Here is a 23974-nt window from a genome sequence, read left to right on the forward strand (position 1 = left end):
TAAGAGAGGGATCAAGTAAATTCCAAGTATTTTGGGAAACATACTTTGGTGGACGGCTAATGTTAGCCACTTCTAACCAGTGAGCCGTCGACTGGCTAGCTGCTTGGCCTGTCGTTACTTGTTATCACAGGTTGAGTTTTTTTATTATTATTGATTTTACATTTTACACTGGTTTACAATGTGTGTGACAATATACGAATGTTTTGGTATGAGCTGCATGAGCGACTGTTGAAAGCGCCGCCACATCACGGCGGTCCACTTCCTGTCGTCGCGCTAAATGCTGCTGGGCTAAGCCACTCTTGGCCTACATACGAGCCTAAAACAGCAGATTAGGGAACTGTCCTTCTAATCCCATGCACCAGGGCATGTGCCACTGTCACCATGGAGCCAGCAGCCAATCGGCTTGCAGCTATTGTTGCTCTAGCCCCGCCCCCACCAATCCTTAACATCTCTCTTTTTTGATTATCTCCTTTTTTTTTTTTTTTTTTTGCATATCTCTATCAAAATAAAAAGCTCCCCCCCCCCCACCCTCCCTTACCAGTTGGCTTCCCCTATGCACCCCGTCACCTAAATCACCAGGCCTGAGATTAGGGTTAATCTGGACCTTGTGTCATCCCGCATCCATCTATCCAGCACCAACCCCCACACGTCTCCCTCTTTACCAAAGAGGCTTTGCTTTTCAAATCCTTTCTGCCTCCATCCTCCCCTTGCGGTGTCTTTTCCGCCAACTTTTCCCTCCCGCCGTAGCCAATCGGCGAGCAGAGAACCTGTCCCCGAGCTACACTGCTGAAGACACACGAGCAACTGGATTCATTGTTTCCCCCTGCTTTCAATGCATTCGGAAATCGGCAGCGCTGCAGTGAAAAGTGGGTTGCGTGCAGAGTGCTGGATGGTGGCTTGCCGTACAATGGAGGGGCTTTTAAGTGATTTAGATGGAAGTGTAGAGGAGTCATCCCAAAAATCGCCCATTAAAACAGCCGGGTCCTCGCTCAATCCCAGCCCTCGGGGTCAAAATGAAGGGTCCACAATGGTGGCGTCAGCAAACATATTGTTCCCCAGTGTCCTTTTCATCCGTTTGGCTTTGTCTCAGCACATAAATGGCATATTCTCCCTCAAGCAAAGTCTCTTCAGGAATAATAATGATAAAAAAAAAGCTGGTGGGACAAAGATTTAGCAAAAGATGTAGGCCAGAAATAGTTTGCAGATGGAGGAAGGGGATGTAAAGAAAGAAGACCCTCAAGCGTTGGTAAAGATGCTTCAATGAGAAAAAGACCGCAGACCATCATGAAAATGTAAAGAGTCAACATGTATTTTTCTCATTGGAAATACAGTGGTTACTTGACTGCGTCTAATTCGTTCCGTGATCACGCTCAAAACAGTCTTATCACAAACCCTTTTTTCCTCATTGATATGAATGAAAATTACATTATTCCGTTCTAGCCCCCGAATAAAACAACACTCCCAAAAAATGTAACGTGTTTTTATTAAGATAAATAGCACTCAAAAAGCAGGGGTTTCAAACTCTTTTGTTTAGTTATGGTTTTCCCCAGAGGACCATTATGACTGTGAAACCATCCATCCATCCATTTTCTGAGCCCCTTCTCCTCACTAGGGTCGCGGGCGTGCTGGAGCCTATCCCAGCTATCATCGGGCAGGAGGCGGGGTACACCCTGAACTGGTTGCCAGCCAATCGCAAGGCACATACAAACAAACAACCATTCGCACTCCCATTCACACCTACGGGCAATTTAGAGTCTCCAATTCATTCATGGATGTTTTTGGGATGTGGGAGGAAACCGGAGTGCCCGGAGAAAACCCACGGAGGCACGGGGAGAACATGCAAACTCCACACAGGCGGGACCGGGGATTGAACCCTGGTCCTCAGAACTGTGAGGCTGACGCTCCAACCAGTCGTCCACCGTGCCGCCCTGTGAAACCATATAAATGTTTAATCGCCTCATCATATTATTAAATATACACAACAAATTGATGTATAACTGGTTTTGAAATCTGGAGATAAAAGTTTGTTCAGTTACTGAAAAAAGACCACAAAAACGCTTGCAATATTTTAACAATTATGTATTATATATGACAATTTAACATTTTGATACAGATTTGAACAAGAATCATGGAAGTTTATGCACTTGATTTGCTTTAACGGGCCACATGAAATGATGTGGCGTGCTGGGTCTGGCCCCCGTGCCTTGAGTTTGACACCCGTGCGCTACAGTATTGTACATAAACTGTGTGTGCATTATGAAAATTCATTGTGAGACTCTTTCTTATGTGGGCACCTTGGCCACCAGGGGGCATTATAATACATACGGATTTAAACAAAGACTCCGGTTTTCTGACACATCCCCAAAACATGCAGGGTAGGTTGATTGAAGACTCTAAATTGCCCTTAGGTGTGAATGTGTGCGCGAATGGTTGTTTGTTTATATGTGCCCTGCGATTGGCTGGCGACCAGTTCAGGGTGGACCCCGACTCTCGCCCGAAGATAGCTGGGATAGGCTACCACACGCCCCGACCCTAGTGAGGATAAAGCGGTACAGAAAATGGATGGATGGATGGCGGTCACAATTCCTCAGTAAGCTGCAATAACATAATTTTTCGCAACTTTCCATACCTCTTACCGTCTCCTGCAAGGGTGCCGCGCTACTAAAATAATAACTGTTGCTATTGATGTTTGGTAATGTGGTACATGTTTATTGTGTTATTACTGTAGTCATTAATCCTGCTTATATTTCAGCCATTTGTTAAAATCATTTAAGTTAATTTTTATTCCTCATTAATGTACACACAGCACCCCATATTGACTGAAAAAAACAGAATTGTTGAAATTTTTGCTGATTTATTAAAAAAAGAAAAACTGAAATATCACACAGCCATAAGTATTCAGACCCTTTGCTGTGACACTCATGTATTTAACTTGGGTGCTGCCCATTTCTTCTGATCATCCTTAAGGTGGTTCTACACCTTCATTGGAGTCCAGCTGTGTTTGATTATACTGATTGGACTTGATTAGGAAAGCCACACCCCTGTCTATATAAGACCTTACAGCTCACAGTGCATGTCAGAGCAAATGAGAATCATGAGGTCAAAGGAACTGCCTGAATAGCTCAGAAACAGAATTGTGGCAAGGCACAGATCTGGCCAAGGTTACAAAAAAAATTCTGCTGCACTTACGGTTCCTAAGAACACAGAGGCCTCCATAATCCTGAAATGGAAGACGTTTGGGACGACCGGAACCCTTCCTAGAGCTGGCCGTCGGCCAAACTGAGCAATTGGTGAGAGAGGTAAAGAAGAACCCAAAGAGGCTGTGGCCGAACTCCAGAGATGCAGTCGGGAGATGGGCAAAAATTCTAGAACGTCAACCATCACGCCAGTCGGGGCTTTATGGCAGAGTAGCTCGACGGAAGCCTCTCCTCAGTGCAAGACACATGAAAGCCCGCATAGTGTTTGCTAAAAAACACCTAAAGGACTCCAAGATGGTGAGAAATAAGATTCTCTGGTCTGATGAGACCAAGATAGAAATTGTTGGCCTTAATTCTAAGGGACATGTGTGGAGAAAACCAGGCACGCTCATCACCTGTCCAATACAGTCCCAACAGTGAAGCATGGTGGTGGCAGCATCATGCTGTAGGGGTGTTTTTTAGCTGCAGGGACAGGACGACTTGCTGCAATCGAAGGAAAGATGAATGCGGCCAAGTATAGTGATATCCTGGACGAAAACCTTCTCCAGAGTGCTCAGGACCTCAGACTGGGCCGAAGGTTCACCTTCAAACAAGACAATGACCCTAAGCACATAGCTAAAATACCAAAGGAGGGGCTTCAGAACAACTCCGTGACTGTTCTTGAATGGCCCAGCCAGAGCCCTGACTTAAACCCAATTGAGCATCTCTGGAAAGACCTGAAAATGGCTGCCCACCAACGTTCACAATCCAACCTGACAGAACTGGTGAGGATCTGCAAGGAGTAATGGCAGAGGATTCCCAAATCCAGGTGTGAAAAACTTGTTGCATCATTCCCCCAAAAACTCAAGGTTGTATTAGCTCAAAAGGGTGCTTCAACTAAATACTGAGCAAAGGGTCCGAATACTTATGGCTGTGTGATATTTCAGGTTTTCAAAATCGGAGTGCCCGGAGAAAACCCACGCAGGCACGGGGAGAACATGCAAACTCCACACAGGCGGGGCCGGGGATTGAACCCGAGTCCTCAGAACTGTGAGGCTGACGCTCTAACCATTCGGGCACCGTGCCGCCTTGTTCAAATCCCTTATAATATAATAAATATTTAATACATATATTTCCAGCTAAAGTATTTTTAAAGGCTGACATGTTTACAGTGGAAAAAATATCAACGTATTATAGTTTTACAGAATTTTTTGTCATTGGGGACGAATTAGTGTGAATGAGTGGGACCTCTCAAGGGTTAAAATTTCTAACTGTCATACCGGTGTAATTAGAAGTTAATCATGTCAGAGCAATGCACTAATCAACCAGAAATATAATTTGTGTGTAATATAATTTGTATACTGTATAATATAATAATTTATGATGTACAGTTATTTTTTTTAACATCAATATGTTTCATAAACCCACCCGCGTTAGGAAAAAATGTGTGATATATCAAGACCATATATACAAAAACACGCTCAAACTTATGCACACTCCTTAAAGTTTTCCTTAGCACCTGTTCTCGTTCTCTCACTGTCAAGAAATGGGAGACCGTCGTATGACATCACTTTGAGGAAATGAAAAGAGCATGCTTGCTGAAGCTTGCTGTTAATTTGTCCCTCCAGTTGAAGTTTACTGTAAAACGGACACATTAAACAAAAGACAATTAAACATAGCATATTTAAACACCAAAATGTGTACCCAAACCATATAATGATGAAAGTCTGCGAGTTTATTGATAACAATAAATGCAAAATCTCATAGACAGGCTAATTGAAATTGTTGACGATGTTACAATAATTATAAACGCTAAATTCTAACTTGCGTGTCAAAACGTACTGTGAATAAACAACAGCTTAAAAATCAGGTTTGTAGAGACGGCGTGAAAGATGACGCACAATATAACCAAGGTTCACTTTTATCGTTAAAATCGATGAATCCTCCAGCCTAACATTGAATGCATGTCTAGGAAAATAGTCCAACTTTTGTCACATGAAGGACAGGCCTAAGTACGACGGCAATTTTGTCACGTTGTCGCTTTATGAATATAAATCTCCCATGGAGCGTCACGCTGCTTTTAACCGACCGTGGCAGAGCAATCAAACCCTTTTGTTTTTCAAACCATCCCACCTGCTCATCGCCACGTCGGAGGGCCCTTTTGAAGCGGCGCGAGGCGGCATGATTTATTATTCTAATTAGTGCAAAGTAAGACTCAAGCAATGGCACAATTACACACCCAAAGAACGCCCAAAAACGTTCATCAGACTTGCGAATCACACTGTTGCTTTGAAACAAACAAACCACCACGTTCCCGCTTCCCGCCCAACAACATGGCGACCGGCGTGCCGCGTTTGCAATACACCGCACTGCGTGTGTTTTTTCATTTCCAGGTCACTTGATAATCTCTTTGATACTTAAAGCACATCTGCACGTCGCTCTGCTCTCGTTGGCTCACAATGAAACAGCTGCAAGCTGGCGTACGCATTAAATCCTGCAGCGCAAACACACAGACACATGCACAGACCTACACATGCATGTACACACACAAGTGCCCATTAGAGGGCATGAGCATAATGGTGCACACATGCTCATATATATACTGTATTTAAACACACATATGCGATATGAACACGGGAGCAGCCAGGCGTGATATGCATACAACTGTACACACGCGCATGCACACTCACACACACTCACTCACTCATAATTAACCTTTTATAGGACAAAGAACCATAGTTGGTCATGTTCTAAGTGGAGCCTGAAACTGGAATTGCAAAATTGAAGGAAAAAAAAGAAATAATATATATATACCATTTAAAACATCCATCCATCCATTTTCTGAGCCCCTTCTCCTCACTAGGGTCGCGGGCGTGCTGGAGCCTATCCCAGCTGTCATCGGGCAGGAGGCGGGGTACACCCTGAACTGGTTGCCAGCCAATCGCAGGGCACATAGGAACAAACAACCATTCACACTCACAGTCATGCCTACGGGCAATTTAGAGTCTCCAATTCATGCATGTTTTTGGGATGTGGGAGGAAACCGGAGTGCCCGGAGAAAACCCACGCAGGCACGGGGAGAACATGCAAACTCCACACAGGCGGGGCCGGGGATTGAACCCGCGTCCTCAGAACTGTGAGGCTGACGCTCTAACCAGTCGCCCACCGTGCCGCCATTTAAAACATCATAATTCAAAATAATAAAAAAAATAAAGGATGATCATTTCACTAAACAATGAAATTCACTTCAAGTTAGTTCAATTTAAACAGGTTATATAGTTCAAAAATACATATTGTATATTTTAGAAAGACACATGAAGATACATTTATATAATTTAGAAACATTATAATCTTATACATTTCTATAATAATATTTTTTTAAAAGATTCAAATTCATATGATGAATTTAACTTTTTGGAATGAACAGAGAGTTAAAGGTTAAGTATTTAACTAGATTCCACTTGTCTTTAAAATTTATAAATTCATTTACATTGCATTGTTAACGAAAAGGTACAGCAAAACATAATTTGTCAGATTATATGTATTGTAAATAGCATTATTGCAACATACTGACACATCAGTGAAAATGGGAGAATGTATAATAATATACTAAACAATGTTGTTGGTATATTGGAAAGTACATCTTGTGAATTTGGAGTTTAAAACAAAGAGTACATTTATAGAGAAATGCATAAACTGAGTCAGACTATAAAAATATAAAATAAATATGACCATATATTAAAATTTATGTTAAGTGGAACATAGATATGGACACACACGACATAGTGGAGAGACCACATGTCAGAGTCTACTGAGGCACTAATCGCTGTTAAAGACTCGATTTTTTTTTTCCTGACAGGAGCATTTATTCCTATAAACACATTTTTGGTATAATATTAAACAGAATTGCCGCTAATAACAAGTGGAACACAAATATGGACACACACAGCATTGTGAAGCAACCACATGGCAGTCTACTAGAATGCCGATTGCAGTTGAAGACACTGCCATACTTAATACTGCGTTCTATTACAACATGCGGTAAATCGCTCCATTGAGAAACTGTTTACTGTGTTCGGTAGATGCTGCTTTTTTGGTTAGAGACCGAGTTCAAATGGACCAAGCAGGTATCTAAATGACAGTTCCTACCCAAATTTTTCCTGATTTGAAATGACCATCTGTAAGTGGAGGTCTCTTTTTATACAATCACATTTTTGAACTAATATTAAACAGTTTTGCTATTACAGTGGAACCTCGGTTTTCAAACACCCTAGTTTTAATATGATTTGGTTTTTGACAAATGTTTTTGTCAATGTTTTGTCCCAGTTTTTGTACAGCTGCCGTTTTTTTGTAGGAAAAAAAAAGCGACTCAGCCATTCATTTCCCTGAGTCGATGGCCGTTGATCCATTTCGTAAATTGTGTTAAAAGGGTTCAACAGACAACAAGGCATATTCCACAATGAAAGCTCAAGGTTATAACCCTGCCTGTCTGCGACGCAACACTTGTACAACATCGGCGTGTAACATCTTGTCAAAAGTCAGACCCTCAAAACGAAAGCAAACATTTAATAACACAATTTCACCACAATTTCTTTGGCCCATGGTGGCTTATTTAGCAGCAATGTTGCCCCAACTTGCCCGAGTGTTGCCGAGGACACGGGGAGGATATATTATTGCGTGGAGTTGTTAATAAAAACATGCACTGTGGGATATGCCTTGCTCTCTGTTGAACTTTTTTTACACAATACAACTAAAAGTTCATTTGATAAAGAAGGTGAGCGACACGATAGCCAACTTGTAGCCAATTACGAAAATGGCTCCTCTTTCTCCCCTCGCCGTATTCCTTACACCATGAAGAGTCTTAAATTAAGGTAAAAGTGATGTTAAATGTTCATTTGTCCACTTGATTAGTCATTTGTATTTATTTCACAGTGTTTTCTGTATACACAACTATAGTTATTCTCCATAAAGTGTTTATTTTTTTTTCCCTATTTTTAGATGAACAGATTTATTGGCTGTAAATGTGTTTTCCCATGGGAAATATTGCTTTGGTTTTTGTATGATTCCGTTTTAGTCAAACTTTCTGGATCAGATTAATTACGAAAACCTAGGTTCCACTTTATATTACAACTTGTGTCAAGTTGAACAATTACATGGACACAGAGAACCTTGTGGAGAATGCTAATAGTCATTAAAATGACACTCCACATAACGTGAGATTATTTTTAAAACCAAACTCATTCATTACTAGGGCTGTCACTATCAAATCTTTTTAGAATTTATTCTCCTATTGAGTATTGGTCCAATAATTGAATACTTATCCCCCCCCCCCACACACACACTATTAAAACACACATACACACATATATATATAATTTTTTTTTTTACTACAAATGTATTTTATTCTCATGAATGGACTTCTTGCTTTAATATGTTGGTATTGAGTGTATGGTGTAAATTTGGTATACAGAATTTGAGTCAGCAAAATACAGAATGCTAAATGGCTGGCAATCGCGATTAGCATTAATGCGCTAGCGATTCCGATTTTAGGTAAAAACAAATTCAGCTCACCCATAAATCATGTTAAACTGTATGTACATTCCACATCTAACAGTGTCTTAAAATCATTTACAGATGCTTCTCCGTCATTTTTGGCAAAGTTTATCAGTTGCCCAACACTGCATCCGTCTGCAATAAATGTCCGTGTCAAACATTGGTTCCGGCAGCGCAAACATTATTCCAGACGGAACTTTTGTTGTTGTTTTTTTTCAACCTATTTTTTAAGTCGACTTTAGATGAGTGTTTTTAATTTATTTTCCCCAGGCCTATTTACAACATGCAGTGAGTCTGCACACTGAGAGACTTTTTAGGTGCTGCTGTTTTGGTTAGCAACAGAGTTGCTACTGAACTTGTTGGTGTGTAGAATTCAAGCGGTCACAACAGAAATGGTATGCATTGTTTTCTTGTAGTTGGTTGGACACGGTGATGTCGCAGACAACCAGACATCATCAAGGTAGTGTTTGCATTCGCTCCACGGCCCCCATTTTTCCTCATTCTCCCGACACCCCAATCATCCTGCATCAACAGGCAGGTGAACCCGGCGCTTGGTTCATCTCTTTGCCTATTTCCTGCGCTTTCTTTCTGCTTTTCTCCTTCTCCCCTCCTCGCTCTATTTCCATACGTGCGCTTGCACTTCGCTCGTGTCGGGGTAATTACCTGGCATTTGCATTGCAAAGTCGCCCATGCCGCCCTCAGCTCCTCCGCAGGTGATTGAGCTTCATTTCCGCGCCAGATAAGTGAGCCAGGAAGAGGAAGAGAGGGAGTTTAAAAAAGGAGAGCTAGATAGGGAACTGCAGCAGGGTGTGATGTTATTCTGGCTCGCAGTACACGCACAGAAACAAAGTCCTGACTTTTCCGTCACTTGTAGAGCATATAGGAGGAGGCATTAGGCACCCACACATAAATAATCATCCTTATTACTGTCAAGTCACAGCAGTGGAATCATACAGGCCCCTTACAAAGTGTCACATAGGGGCTTACGGTTTCGTGTAATGCATTTTTCGAGATCACGAGGAAGCCAATCAGTGTGATAATCTGTTAGCAGCTTTGTGTGCTAAATGTATAGCATCCATAATGATGAAATGAGCCTGAAGCCAACTGATGGAAAATGTATACGAATGTATGCAAACGTATATGTATAGGTTGATTTCTGTGTATTCTTACATAACTTTATGTCTCACATTTGCTGACTAGCTTAATATTGACTGATGAGTGATTAAACTTTTTGAGTATGTTTGTGATTGGAGGATGGTTACCATTTGATTAAAGGATGACAAACTCAGACGGGACCGTCTTCTTGGGATGGGAGACGACAATGGTAGTCAGAGCATAGTCCATGTTTAGTGATGGGGCGTGAATTTTAAATGTATAAGTGAGGCTCAGAGAAATGTTCTTTGAACAACCACTGTGTATCCTGTTTTTGCTGTAGGGTTGCTGTTGCTTGCTGCAAGAATTTTAAATCATCTTAAAGCTTATATAGGTCTCCTAGATATTATTGAAGGAATTTTAACTCCAACAGCAACCAAAGTGTTGTAAACGAAAGCGTAGCCTGCTTACTAAATAACAAGCAGCTAACAAAGAAAATAGGATGGCCCACGATTTTTTTCAGTTTTGTTTGTGAAATTGAAATTCTGTTTTTGGTGTTTGCCCTGCCCCAGAATGCAAATAGTAGTCACGTCTCTCTGACGCTCAACAGATAATCTGCCTGCCGTCTTTCTTGGAAGCTCCTGTTTTCAATCATTCGTTTTCACCATTTTTCAGAAGGGAAGGTGTAAATTTGCCCAAGGAGACTGGTAGCATAGTTGCTAATGACCGCAAAGGAAAAGGAGGGGGCGCTAGCCGGTCTCGACTGATGCGCCAACACACTAGCAAAGCGTTCTGGGATTTGTAGTAAGCTTATTAGCGGTGCATGTACTCTACAGTTTACTGGCAGGCCAGCTCTAATACACGTTTAAAATGGTCTTGCAGGCCAAATATAATTACATCAAATCAATCAAGCATATCAGTCAGGAATTCACTCATTCTTGGATCCCAACTGTACATTTGTACAGAATCGGCGCGAGCGGTTGGAGGGGCTAGCTAGGGCTCGTCAACAGAACTGCAGCTACAACATGACTGCAAAACCATTTTTGTCCACTTCATTTGCGCAGCGGCGTATCTGAAACTCGCTCATATTACGAATTTTGGCTCGCAATACAAAGAAAAAAAAGGAATCAATCAAATGATGGCTCATAACTCAAAAAACTTGGAAGTTATGGCCCGCATAAATCAGGGTAACACTGTAGTTTACTTTCTAAAGAAGCGCAACATGATGTCAGGTATGAGAACTAGCTAGCTAAACTCAGGCACAACTCCGGGTAGGATTGTTCTGCTCCATGCAACTCTGGAAGCAGGAAGTCAGAACTTTAAGAGATAGATTTTCACACCTCCTTAAAATACTTTTAAATCAATTTATCATTGAATTAAAGCAACATGCCGTTTTAAAATGTTGCAGTGACAACTTCGTTATTATCTCCAATGGGATGCTTAGAGGTTTTAATATAGCTGTTGGTGCGCATCATAGCAATGCTACAGTGAATTAAACATAACCAGCTAAATGCTTGTTTACAGACGATTTACTGTATTTGCATTATTTGGAATCCCACCGCCATTTATTTTGAATGCACTTTAACAAGCTATTATTCCCCTTTCCGGATTAACGCCTCCAAAATGGCAAAAAAAAAAAAAGCCACAGCAGCAGCCCGCGCTCCAACCTGAGAAGTGGCCTCTGAGCGCCGTCGTATGGTACGGGCTCATTTGCATGCACGCCACCACCGTTATTTATTTAAATTTAATTTCATTCCCGCACGCGTTGTGGCGTAGGCTTTTGTGCCAGAGTCATATTAACCCCTTGACTAGTTATTATGCGGTGCACGGCGTAGCCCACGCGCCATGAATATTCATATCCGTGGTGTTTTCCACCGGCCGCCCTCCCCCCCTCCGATTCCCTCCTCAACCTCACGCTGTGGTGGCTTGCAAGTGTGCCACACTCATCCATTTGTCTGTCCATTCCTTCCCTCTACAAGCTTAACTGCGTTTGCGTTGGTGTCCACTGAGGCTCGAGAACATGTCAGATAAGACTCAGATGCCGAGCAGGGAGCGCACCCTCGCCGGACGAAAGGAGAAAATGGCTGTCGCAGGTAATTAATGTCATGTCAAGGTGAGGGATTGGTGGTGGACTTGCGCACAAACATGGGAGTGGGAGCTACACTGCAAAAACTGGGCTTAAGGAGAAAACAAGAAAAAAGTAATGATAAGGAATATATAACTTAATTTAAGCAAAATTATCTGCCTATATTATTTAACTTGGCTAGATTTCTTAAAACAAGTAAACAGCTTGCCTAAAAAAAAACACAGCTGTCTTAAAACTGGTGTAAATACACCTATAACACACCTGTAGAATTATGGTATTTCTTTTTTTTAAGATCTACATATAACCATCAATAAAATATTAATAAGTTATAATACTTATCTTGTTAAGGAAAAAATGTTTGGAGCAAGCAAAATGATACTGGTACACAAAACCTCCTGGTAAGAAGAAATATCTTGGCAGATGAAAAACTAGCATACGTTGCCCTGATTGGAAATATTTAATCTTGGTTAGATTTTAGTTTTTGTATTGTATGAGTCTTATGGCCTAGTTCTTCTTTTTCTCTTTTGAATCTTAATCAGTGAAACATGAAATACACACACACAAACACACAGAAAGTTCAAGTCTCTCTGAAGCGAAAATGTTTTTGTTGTGATTGTGCTTACCATTACTAAATACAAGTGAATTTTCCTCCGGAAAATTAAAGTCAATTTATATAGGATACAAATGTGAATGTACAGTACGAGTAGTGCAGTCGTATCAGTCGTATCATCCATCTGCCTCAGGCCTTCCTGGGTGGATTTTGCATGTTCTCGTCATGCTTGCGTGGGTTTTCTCCAGATATTCTGGCTTCCTCCCACATTACAAAAACATGCATGTTAGATTCATTGAAGACTCTAAATTGTCCATAGGTTTGTGTACTGTATCTGTGCCCTGCGATTGACCCGTCGTCCATGGTGTACCCCGCCTCTCACTCAAAGTGAGCTGGCAGAGGCTTCAGTTCACCCGTGACCCTATGAGGAAAAGTGCGATAGAAAATGAATGGATGGATGAATAATAGTGTAGTGTACTACTTTAAGATCAGTTATAGTTGGGATTATTCCTTGGAATTAGTCTACACTGTCGCCATAATAAAAAACTTTATTGAGACCGCAATGTTTTAAGAAACTTAAGTTTTAACATTATTAACGCATACAAGTATGGGGTCCTCAGTTTATGACAGAGTTCTCCGGCAATGTAACCGGAATTTGAACAGAACGTCGTCGTAATCCTAGGACCCCTCTTTACACAGCTATGATGATTTTGTCCAGTTCCTACAATATATACTAGAAGGCTGTCTGCAACGCTATTAGGAGCAAACATGGTGTGTTTTGTTTGACTGGTTCTCCTAGTCATCACCTGCCTCTTCTTGCCAAAGTGCATCATGGGACGATGGGTCCAGAGGGCCCATCTGGGCATTACGCGCATGAAGGCTCCGCCCCGTCGTAAGTTCCTGCTCCGTCTGTCCAAGCAGCTCGGAGACACCGCATGGCACAAATCTGTTCCACCCCCTTTTCACGGCAGGGAGGATTTGGGGGACAGCTTAGTTTGTTTGAGTGTGGCCCGAGTGGGAGTTGGGGAAGTGCATGTTTGCAAGCATGGTCAATTATAGCTTCCTGTACATGTGCATCCCCCCTCGTTAAAATAAAGGCCCCTTCTATTGAAGATGCTCCCTGTTCTCCTCCTCCCTTCCTTGCCTCTCTACTGTCTTTCTATTGTACGTGCGAACCTTGGCACGAACGATTCAGTGGCAGATTGCTACATGGTAGGGGCACAACAGCTATTATTTTCAGCCAGTGCGGGTTAGACTGCCAATATTTCTTCCATACAGGATAGCAGGGGCAGTGGGCGTCAGCTGACCAGCATCAGTATCAGACCTTTAAAAGCAGCTTCTTGGTGGAGATGCATTTACAGAATGTTTTTAGGAAATTAAACATCCATAGTGTTTATAAACAATACATGAAAAACAAGACCGAGATTGGCTCATAGTCGCAGAGTTCAACGGTCTACATGCAGGTCTTATAATGCCTTGGGATTGTAATATTTTGTCTTACTATTTTATTCCTTAGGCTCCAGCACGACCGTGACCTTTGTGAGGATAAAGCAGTACAGAAAATGGATGGATGGATATTTTATTCCTATTTGAGTTTTGAATCCACAATGGTTCACTGACTAAAGTAGTAGAATATTTACAGGTATGGAAGAATATTTTGAGTTTAAAGCAATATCCCTCTTTTGGGAAGAGTTTCCACAAACTCTGTAGATTTTCTGAGATCACCAATGTTGGACCTGGCTCACAGTCTCTTTTCGAGTTCATCCCATAGGTATCTGATGGGGTTGAGGTCCGGATTCTCATCCAATCATGCCTTTAAAGCCCTAATAGAAACCCTGGAATATAAACTATCCAGAATTGTCCCAATCCTTGGGAGGGTGACAAATACGAATCCAAGGGAAACTAAGGGGTCTCTAGTTCAAACCGTGATTATCTTATGTTACATTATGTTTGTCCGATATTGTCCTTTTTATTTTGCCACTTGGTTTTGAGATGAACTGCAGTTAACATGAAATGGGTTTCAGAATATCAGTAGGATTTAGATACTTACATGGAAGGACATGGATCTAATTCCACAAGGTTTTTCATTTATTGTTGACCTTGTTCCTGAAAGGGCTCTCACTTGTATAGTGATGGTTCTACCTTAAAAGTGCTCATTAGTGCTTTAATAGGTCATTGGTCTACTACTGATGATGCAGCATCAGGAGCATTTAGGGGTTCGATATCTGGTTTAAGGAGTGAAGTGTTCACAGGTGGCCTTGGGGATTGAACCTGGAACCTTAGGGTTTGGAGACCACTACTCTGGCACCCTGGCCATTCTGCCCCATCATCATTGTACCCCCTCAACTCATATTTCAATTTGTATAGAACTGAATGTGCCGTGGGCTTGGCAGTCAATCAGAATCAGAATCATCTTTATTTTCTAAGTATGTCCAAAGAACACACAAGGCACACACAATAGCAACTGATTTGGTTGTCAGGACAGAAAACCCACGCTGATTCCAGGTTGAACACCCAACTTTGGGGCCTTTCTGTGTGGATTTTGCCTTTTTCCAATTTCCTAGAATTCCCACCTTGACCGAGGTGTTGACAGCTTGGTCACCACAAGGTACAGGGGAGAATCCCTTCATGGTGGACTCCCAGAGTCAGTGGGTCTTCTGAACTTTCTCCAGGTACACTTGGGTACCCAACTCTCGATTAGCCAATTACTTCCTGTGCCATTTGATAGGCTATCAAAGTAGTTGTGTAGCTCACTGTGCATGGTTTATTGTAACACATCTTTGCCCCTCTGCTTATGGAACTTATGGAAAGCAGACAGATCTTCTCTCTCAAAGTCAAGAAAACTTCACAAGACATGAAGCCTGACGAATGGGCCGTAACAGCGAGCTGAAGCCACATTGTTTTATTCATTTGGCTGTATTCTTGGACCACCTCCCCACCAGCCTTGCCTCCCCTCCCCTGTTACCCCTACTCCTCCTCATCCCCTTCCCATCCTCCAATACAGCAGAGGGTAGTTGGCACCAGTATAAAGCTTCAGCCTCTTCCGACGACTCGTGCCTAGCTTGCTGCCAACCTGTGTGAAGCTGGGAAGAGGAGTAGTGAAAGGGAGGGAAGAGGAAGAGAAATGAGGGAATGGATTTTTTTTTTTTTTTTTTTTTTTGGGACGGGAACAAAACGAGCAGCCCAGAAATCGACCTTGCCGTCGCAGGTTTTGGCATCCAGGGATATCGCCCCTCCCATGTTTCGCCGCCTGGACTTCACATTTTGGTGAGGAGGAGGGCCACGGGTAAAACCGGAGGCGAATAATGGCCAAATGCCCAGAAAAACTAATCAAACTGGACTTTATTATACTGTCACTAAAAAATACTGGTGGTTGCTTTGCCCTCGACTGCCGGTGACCAGCAGCTATTTTGATTGAGCACAAATGCCTGTTTAATGGCAACAAAAGATGACCCAAGAGTCCCACTGTCGTTGGACATCCTTGAAAACGAAAGCACAGAAAGGCAATTTCCAATTCCAAGTTAGACATACTCCTGTCTGAGAATTCCTCTATCTTGTTTTGGACTTTTCTAAACATCTTTTTGTGTTAGGTGAAGTACTTGTTGAAGCGTACGGGTCGTTGATGGTTTGGGAGGAGGGAGGTGCTGGTGGAAGCCTGGCACAGCCTGGACCTCAGCCAGCTGCTTTATTCAGGGGGAGGAGGGAACACACCCACAGCAAAAGCTGGTGTGAGAACGATCGGATTGCGTGCTTTTGTTGGTTAGAAGAGCGTAAGGCATGATGGTAAGGCAGTACGAAGTGAAGTTGGTGAGCAGCTGGCAGAAGCGAGAACAGGCATTTTCTTACATGTTGCCACCAAAGGTTTTAAAGGTGGTAACAGAAGGCCATTACAGTTTGATGCAGATCGAAATTTTCAAACCTTTAGGGTTTGCAGTCTGCTTGATTTAGGGCAAATTGGAACAACAGTTACCCAACAGATCCAGCTATGAAAAAGCTTGTGTGTTGTGCAGTAGTTGTTACTGATTTTCTAATGTGTATCATTGCCACCTACAGGACTGGAGGGGAATTGTATGTCAATATTGATTGTAGTGTCAATATTGATTACATATCATTGGCCTTGGCCGGAAACCTCTTATCTACCAAATTTTGTCAGTTTCATATATTCTTAGAAATTGATACTGGTATTTCTACAAATTATTGACCAATCTAAAGTGTTAAAATGGTTTGCTCTCTTTGACAATACAATGTTATTGGATCAACAAACATGCCTGGGTTTTTTAGTTTGTTTTCCTGAATAAAGATGTTTTTGGAGAGGTGAGGATTCTGCCTAACGCCAGCGTTATGTACTTGCTGTGTTCGGTACTTGCTGTGTTCGGTACTCAATGGAGGAATGGATTAGTGGCATTCATTTCAGTGGGGAAAGAGGATTTTAAATATGAGCGATTTGATTTACTAGCAGTCACAGAACGAATTAAACTTGTAACTCAAGGCACCACTGTATTGACCAATCTAAGTGTTGATGGTTTGCTCTTTGACGATGCAAAGGGGGTTGGCGGGGTGTGTGGGCTGGGGGGTCGGGTTGGCAGGTGGGGGTTGCATTGGGTCCCTGCGGCCCCCACCGAGTGGCCAGTTGTCGTGGCGCCTCGGTGGGTCCGGCGGCCCGCCCTGGCTCCCTTGGTGTGGGACGTGTCCTGTCCACCGGGTTGCTCTCGGTGGACTCCTGGGCCCGATCCCGCCCCTCGATTGATTGGGTGGGGTCCTCAGCCTCGGCGGTGCAGGCGCAGCAATTACAGGACAGTCTTTGTGCATGTAAAACGGTGTCAATTCACTTGCATGTGTCCGCAGGCACACACCCCTGGGACTCTTTCACTGGGTGTGGGACCACTCACTTATTGCGACAAATAAATCTTGAATATGCAAATTGCTTGTGTATCCCCTCACTCATACTCTCATCCTATAGACTTTTATCATTGACATAGTCAATCCCACCACACTTCAGTTGTACAGCCGAGTTCACTACCCTTGCCCTGCATGCTTCTTCTCCTGTCCTTGTCCTGTTCTAGCTTGTCTTGTCCTTCCCTCACAGGGTGTAGCACTACAGCCCCATGCAACACTCATATTTAATGTTTCATTGTTGTAGATAATGTAATGACTTACTTTTCTCATCCTGTTTACAATTAGTGCTTTTTCTTTTGTCTTCATTTCTCTCTCCCCTCTAGAAACTTTGTTCTGTTCGACTGATTGACTCTGATTCTCAATAAACTTCAATTATAATACTAAGAAACCACAGCGGAAGCTTAAAAACTCCACTATGACACAGTAAAACTGTTCCGGCATAAAAGGGATACAGATCCTCCTTTCTTCTTGACCTAACAGCCGAACAGGACCAAAAAAAAATGCAAAAAATAAAAGTTAAACTATTGAAACCATTTGAACTTATTTGCTAACTAAAACAGCATCACCGCCTTTTGAAATCGCTCAAGGTGAATTTGAGTATGGCGTTCACTGTGCAGTATTAAAAATGAAGGTACAATATGTGAAGACAGTCTTTAACTTCACCTGAAATTAGCATTCCAGTAGACTCTGACACGTGGTCACTCCACAATGTGTTGTACAACGATGTTTACCTTATTAGTTCTGCCAAGTCTTTTCTCCTCTGAATTTCTCTACAATAGAATTTTGTTTCGAACTCCTGTTTCACTTGACTTCACTTGACATGACTTGTAATCCACCCGTAACATTGTTAAATATTATTCCAATACACTCATCTGTTGCATCTTCCTAGCCATTTAATCCCTTTGTTGCTTTGGCAGGCCAATCGCTCCTCGTCCCACTCCTCCTCCTCCACTTCCAACACCACACTTGTCTTGCTCATTGTTCGCTCGCTCACTGAGTCGGCATATTTAGCACACTTTTTTTTTATCACATTTGGACAAAATACAGTCGTAGTAGGAGGAGAATTTCTTCTGTTCTCCCACCACCTATACATACATTACGCTTTATGACTGAGAAAGTTGAACAAGTGGACTTAATGGCTCAATTGCAGCTGACGGAGCTCTTTGACATAGCCCGGCATTGCTGCTATAAAGACAGACGAGGGCTGCCTGAGTGCCACAGGCTACGTTTTAGGAGTTTATGCTTCTACAAGATCATGTTTGTTGTCATTTAAGTCTTGAATGTTTACTTTTGCAGGTGGTTTGCACTAGACACTTAAGATCCTACATACTGTGTCAAAAGTCGATAACTAGTTTGCTGTCTAAAGAAGACAACATGATACATCCAGAAAGACCTTCACAATAGACAGACAGAAACAATCAAGGACTGGTGCAAAAAAAAAAACACAGGAAGTCTGCCATTTTGGTTTCCATATTTTTGGCCGCCATTTGTAGGGATGTTTTCCACTGTATCCAGGGGTCCATCATAAAGCAAAGCAAAGAAAATTTATTGATATAGCCCATTTCATACACAAGGTCCATCCAACTCAGTGTGCTTTACATGATTAAAAGCATTTAAAAACAAAGGAAAAAAACAGCTTATAAACATTTTAAACGAATTTAAACCACTTACAGTGCAAGAAATAGCATTTAAAAGTGGAAAAAGCGACCATATGAACTGCAGGGGGTCCTGTTGAGAAGTGAGCAGCCATTTCCAGATGTCCTTCAAAGATGAACTTCCCAGAGTTTTTATCCTATTGTAACCAGATTTGAACCACGAATACAGTACAAGACAGATAGGTGATAGGTACATTGCGAGGGATTTGAGGTGTCATCGTTACGTGTGGGCGGAGCATGGCGGCAAGGCTGGACGGCTCATCATAAAACACCAAACTCTAATAACTCAGATCCATCCATTCATCCATCCATTTTCTACCGCTTATCCGAGGTCGGGTCGCGGGGGCAGTAGCTTTAGCAGGGACGCCCAGACTTCCCTCTCCCCAGCCACTTCATCCAGCTCACCTCACCAGGGAGGCATCCGAATCAGATGCCCCAGCCACCTCATCTGGATCATCTCCTAACTCCTAAGTCAGATCCACAAGGTCAAAGCAAATGCAACCCCTGAAAACAGTTTTACTTAGCAACATGAAATTTGGTAAACATATCCATCATGAGTAGACCCACAATTAAGTCTCGAACACCCATACCTGAAAAGACACGGGAAGTCTGCCATTTTGATTTAAAGGTCATTTAGGGTCATTTCCTTCAAAGACAAATTTGTCTTGGAGATTTTATCCGATTGCTACCACATTTGAAGCTTGTATACTAGACAGATGGACAATGCTCAAACAAAGGAATGCCAGGACATGGGCGTAACGCTGCGGCAGTTGCGCCAATAACCCGCCTTCACGAGGTTCTATGCTTTGGGTACCAAAAGAAGGTCTTGTAGGCTTCAGGTTCCATCATGAAGCAATGCCCTTTGAGAAATAAATTGCTATTGTGAGACAAGACAGACAGGAGTCAGATTTGTTCAGTCTTCTTTGGGGACTACTAGACAGGACAAAAAAAATTAATTGTTAAGCTCAGAGTAATCTCATCATCTGAAACGTAGTGGAGGTTGAGCTCAGGTTTTTGGCCTGCTGTTACAGGATAAAAACATCCAAGAAATGAACTATTTTATCAGTCCGATTTGACTTTGTTTGTGTGCAGGTCATTGTCACACATCATGTCTCCCTAAGCGGCTCGAGCGCTATCTGGGGTTGACCTCGGAGCAAACATCCATTATTGGTGTGTGTCGAAGCTCTTAGTGTACCCATTGGCCTGTTTATCTGTGGACTAATATTAGTGGTTGCTGTACCAACCAGCCTTGCTTAGCTGAGATTTGCACGCTAAATCACTTCAGTCTTCTTAGCAAAGTCTAATCCCCCTCACACATCTGTGGGCTGCGCCTACATCACATGCACTCCTACTTTGCACACACTGACTTCCTTTTTAGTGTGCTAATTCCGTGAAGCACCATTAGAAGGTCAAGTGCCAGCCTTATACCACCCTTCCTGGCACTCCACTGTTTTTTACAACTTCCTCCCTACTTGATAGGTTTACAAAAAAATCATTGATGTGATCACTTGAACCGCATTTTAAGTAACTTTTAGTTCTTTATCCAATTAGATATGTTCAGCACTCAAGACCCCACCTCAAAGGTCCCTGAACCTTTTGAGAGTAATAACCCCACCCCATCTTTTCACACTTCTTTTCCCACACAGACAAGCATGCAGTCAACGGAAACACCACTGTGGAGCCTTTTCCAGAAGGCATGGAGATGATCATGTTTGGTAAATGGTTCAATCACAGATTTTTTACGGTCAGTAATTGCCCCAAGATTGAATGGTGTCACAGCAATACTGTTATTTGTGTGTAGGTATGGGCTGTTTCTGGGAAGCAGAGAAACTTTTCTGGAGAGTTTCGGGGGTTTTCTCTACCCAGGTGGGCTTTGCTGGCGGCTTTACGCCCAACCCCACATATGAAGAGGTCTGCTCAGGTATTGAACTTAACCCATGATGTTTTTCTACTGATGAGTTTTAAGCTCAATTCCTTCTGAGGAGTGCACTGGCGAGACAACTCGCTACTTTTTGATCTGTCGTTCGGTGTGATGCACCAGAAAAATTACCACAGTCGGACTCATTATAGCTCTCGCGTCGTCTCTCCGCCTTCCCTTCATCTGCAGGCAAACTCAGAATGTACTGCTCCAGATGGGCTGCATATACCAACCCCCCACCTCCTCCTTCTACCATCCCCACCCACCCATGACCTACTTGTACGCATTGGGTTGCGTTCTATGCTGTACTGCGGAGTTTCTCAGCAGAGGTTACCGCGTATGATGCGCCATCAGTGGGCTCCGTTACCCGAGACTGTGATTTGGCATGAGCTTAAATCTCAAAGCCCTCAAACATCCCAGTTACCTGCATGTGTCCATGTGTTTGTGTGTGTGTGTGCGTGCGTGTGTGTGTGTCTGTGCGGGTGTGCGTGTGTGTGTGTGTTTCCTCATCAAGATTCTAATAGATCCATGTAGTGCATTTATATATAATTCAAATGAAGATGTCTGGCTCTGTTTGGTGCGCTTTAATTATGAACTCCTCTTGCTTTCCGAGAGGCGCATAGAGAACGAGTGCGACGTCCCGATGGCGGGCGAAGCAGGATCGGACACGGAAAGGGCGAGGAAGACGCTTTGGGCTTTGGCTGGCAGACATTCTGAGTGAAAGCCCTTCAAGGGATTGTGCGTCAGTTATAGGATGGAGCTGGATGACAGATACAGCTTGAAGGGGAGGGCGGGAAAACAACTTTCTGACGGGAAAGAACATCCAAAGGAAAGAAGTGCCGGAAGAGAAGGTGCAGGCGTCGCTCCAGTGGCCGTGACGGAGCGGAACGTCGGCCACGGCATCGTGGTGAAGAGCTGTCAATGCAACAGGGTTGGAACGGTCCAACAGACAGGCCTGATGGAAGCACGAGTAATGCTACATAAGAATTAAAGGACAGACTCAAGAGTGGTGATGTGACAAAAGAGGTTAAGTTGTTGTCATTGAATGCATTACTTATTAGGGGCCTGAGCGCCAGGCAGTGCAAAGGCCCTCTTGGAATCTTTGGCATCTTCAACATGACCAAAAACTCACCAATTTTGGTGAAAATGTAGTTAAGGGGCCCCTAAAATCTCCTCATCCGTCTTTGAAAAAAATGTGCCCTCTTCACCAGTTTCCCCGATCAACACAAAATTAGGTGGACATAATAGGTCACACCTAAAAGTCTCAATGACTCATGCTCGAAATTGAGCAGGAAGTCAGACATTTTGGTTTAAAGCAGCCGTTTCAGATGAATTCCAACGGGTCGTACTTGGACGAACCCCTACCAGGAAATTCGCCCGAATGATCCCTAATTGGAGGTTGGATGAATTCAGCCTTTTGGGGGCCCTCAACGTTCCCAAAATCTCACCAAATGTGTGCATCCTGTTGTTAATTTTTGTATTTTAGGGCTTCTGAACAAGAACCCCCCAAAAGTATCAAATTAACTCCCATCAGCAGTTTCACCGATTGACACAAAATTAGGTGTAAATGTTGAGGAGCCATGCCCGAAATTGAACAGCCTAGAAGCAGCCATTTCAAGCAAATTGCGGGGCTCGTACTTTGATGACGTCCTACCAGGGAAATTGCCCAAATGAGCCCCAATTGGCCTGTATGGAGGCCTCAACATGCCAGATTTATTTACAATAGAAACGCTCCAATGTCAGTATCATGTGGTGTATATCATATCACATTCTGCAAGTCACTTTTTCAAAACTGGTCAGAGTAAACAACTGGGAATGTGACACATTAAGAATATAAATGCATAGGAATTAAGATTGAGAACACGTTTGCGCTAACAGCTCCTACAGAGTTACAACAAAAAGAACTGAGCGGGTAAAGGCGGTGTTCGATAGTTTGAAGGGGGAGGAAAAAAGTTTCGACTGCAGGGGGTTGAGAGGACAGGATACTTTGTCAAAGTCACAGTGGCATCAAATCTCGACGCGTGCCTCCCTCAAGGCATTTTTCGCACCTGCCTTGTACAGTTGACTCGGGTTGAACGCTTCATTTAGCCCTTCGGTGCAGTTTGTTTGGACATGTGTGAATACAGCGATCACACACAACCGATCAAAACAACCGGACGGAGAGCTTGTTGATATGGTGAGAAAAAAAAAAAATATGTGCAGTGTAAGCCTGCTACCCGGCATGCAATATACAGTACATTTTACAAGGATCAGTACAGCGGGGTATACACAGACTGACAATCGGGATGAATTTGAGCCTTTCTTCACAATTTCCATCAAAGGCCCGATTCTCAGATGTCTCTGAAAGATTATCCTGAGCTATTATCCTAAACACAAAATCGGCGACCTTGTCACTCCAGCTTTATATGCATATTCCGTCCACTTTTTATTCAGAGGGGGGAAAATCCTTTATCTCTGGACCTACAAGTTGTATTTTATATATAGGATCTCTCCAGTTTACTCTGGAGAGAGCAGTAAATAAAGAAGGCACACCTGAATCAAATGAAAAATGTGTATTAATACTTTTTTTAAATTATGAAAGTTTAGAATTCCACAATCAAGATTTTACCATATCATGTACTACACCTGGTGCTAATAAAAAAAAAGAAGAAAAAAAGGGATAGAGTCTTGAGCAACTTGGATTTGGCATTACAATATTTTGATGTAATCTTTTTTTTTTTTTTTTTTTTTTTTTAACCAGAATTTGACAATTGAATTCAAATTCTCCCCGTCATCTTAGGTAGCTTTTTCTTTTTGTGTTCTGTCCTGCAGGTCTGACTGGACACACTGAGGTGGTGAGGGTGGTCTTCTCTCCCAAAGACATCAGCCTCGTCGAGCTGCTGAAACTCTTCTGGGAGAATCACGATCCGACACAAGGTAGTAGCGCTCGCACGCACACACCCCAAAAAACGTTGCCTATCAAACTAGAGGCATCCCGAAGGGGACACGGGAAGGGTGTATTGGAGCAGAAGGATTCTGCCCAGACGAGTACGTAGTGTTGGCGGGGGA

At 42.8% G+C, this 23974-nt stretch overlaps 1 protein-coding gene across 7 annotated transcripts in view; it reads left to right on the forward strand.

Annotated features, from left to right (window-relative positions):
- Positions 1 to 23974, forward strand: part of msrab (methionine sulfoxide reductase Ab) — a 69359-nt gene that overhangs the window by 16179 nt on the left and 29206 nt on the right. For 3 of the 7 annotated variants that reach the window (XM_061795497.1, XM_061795498.1, XM_061795501.1), the window contains 3 exons: positions 20655 to 20723; positions 20810 to 20929; positions 23738 to 23842. In XM_061795497.1, the coding sequence (XP_061651481.1) occupies positions 20655 to 20723; positions 20810 to 20929; positions 23738 to 23842 (294 nt within the window). Of the gene's footprint in view, positions 1 to 11800; positions 11915 to 13256; positions 13350 to 15525; positions 15725 to 20654; positions 20724 to 20809; positions 20930 to 23737; positions 23843 to 23974 lie in introns of those variants that run through there. The other 4 variants (XM_061795499.1, XM_061795500.1, XM_061795496.1 and 1 more) reach the window with 3 other exon arrangements.

Source organism: Phyllopteryx taeniolatus, chromosome 13, assembly GCF_024500385.1.
Source record: "Phyllopteryx taeniolatus isolate TA_2022b chromosome 13, UOR_Ptae_1.2, whole genome shotgun sequence".
Taxonomy (NCBI): domain Eukaryota; kingdom Metazoa; phylum Chordata; class Actinopteri; order Syngnathiformes; family Syngnathidae; genus Phyllopteryx; species Phyllopteryx taeniolatus.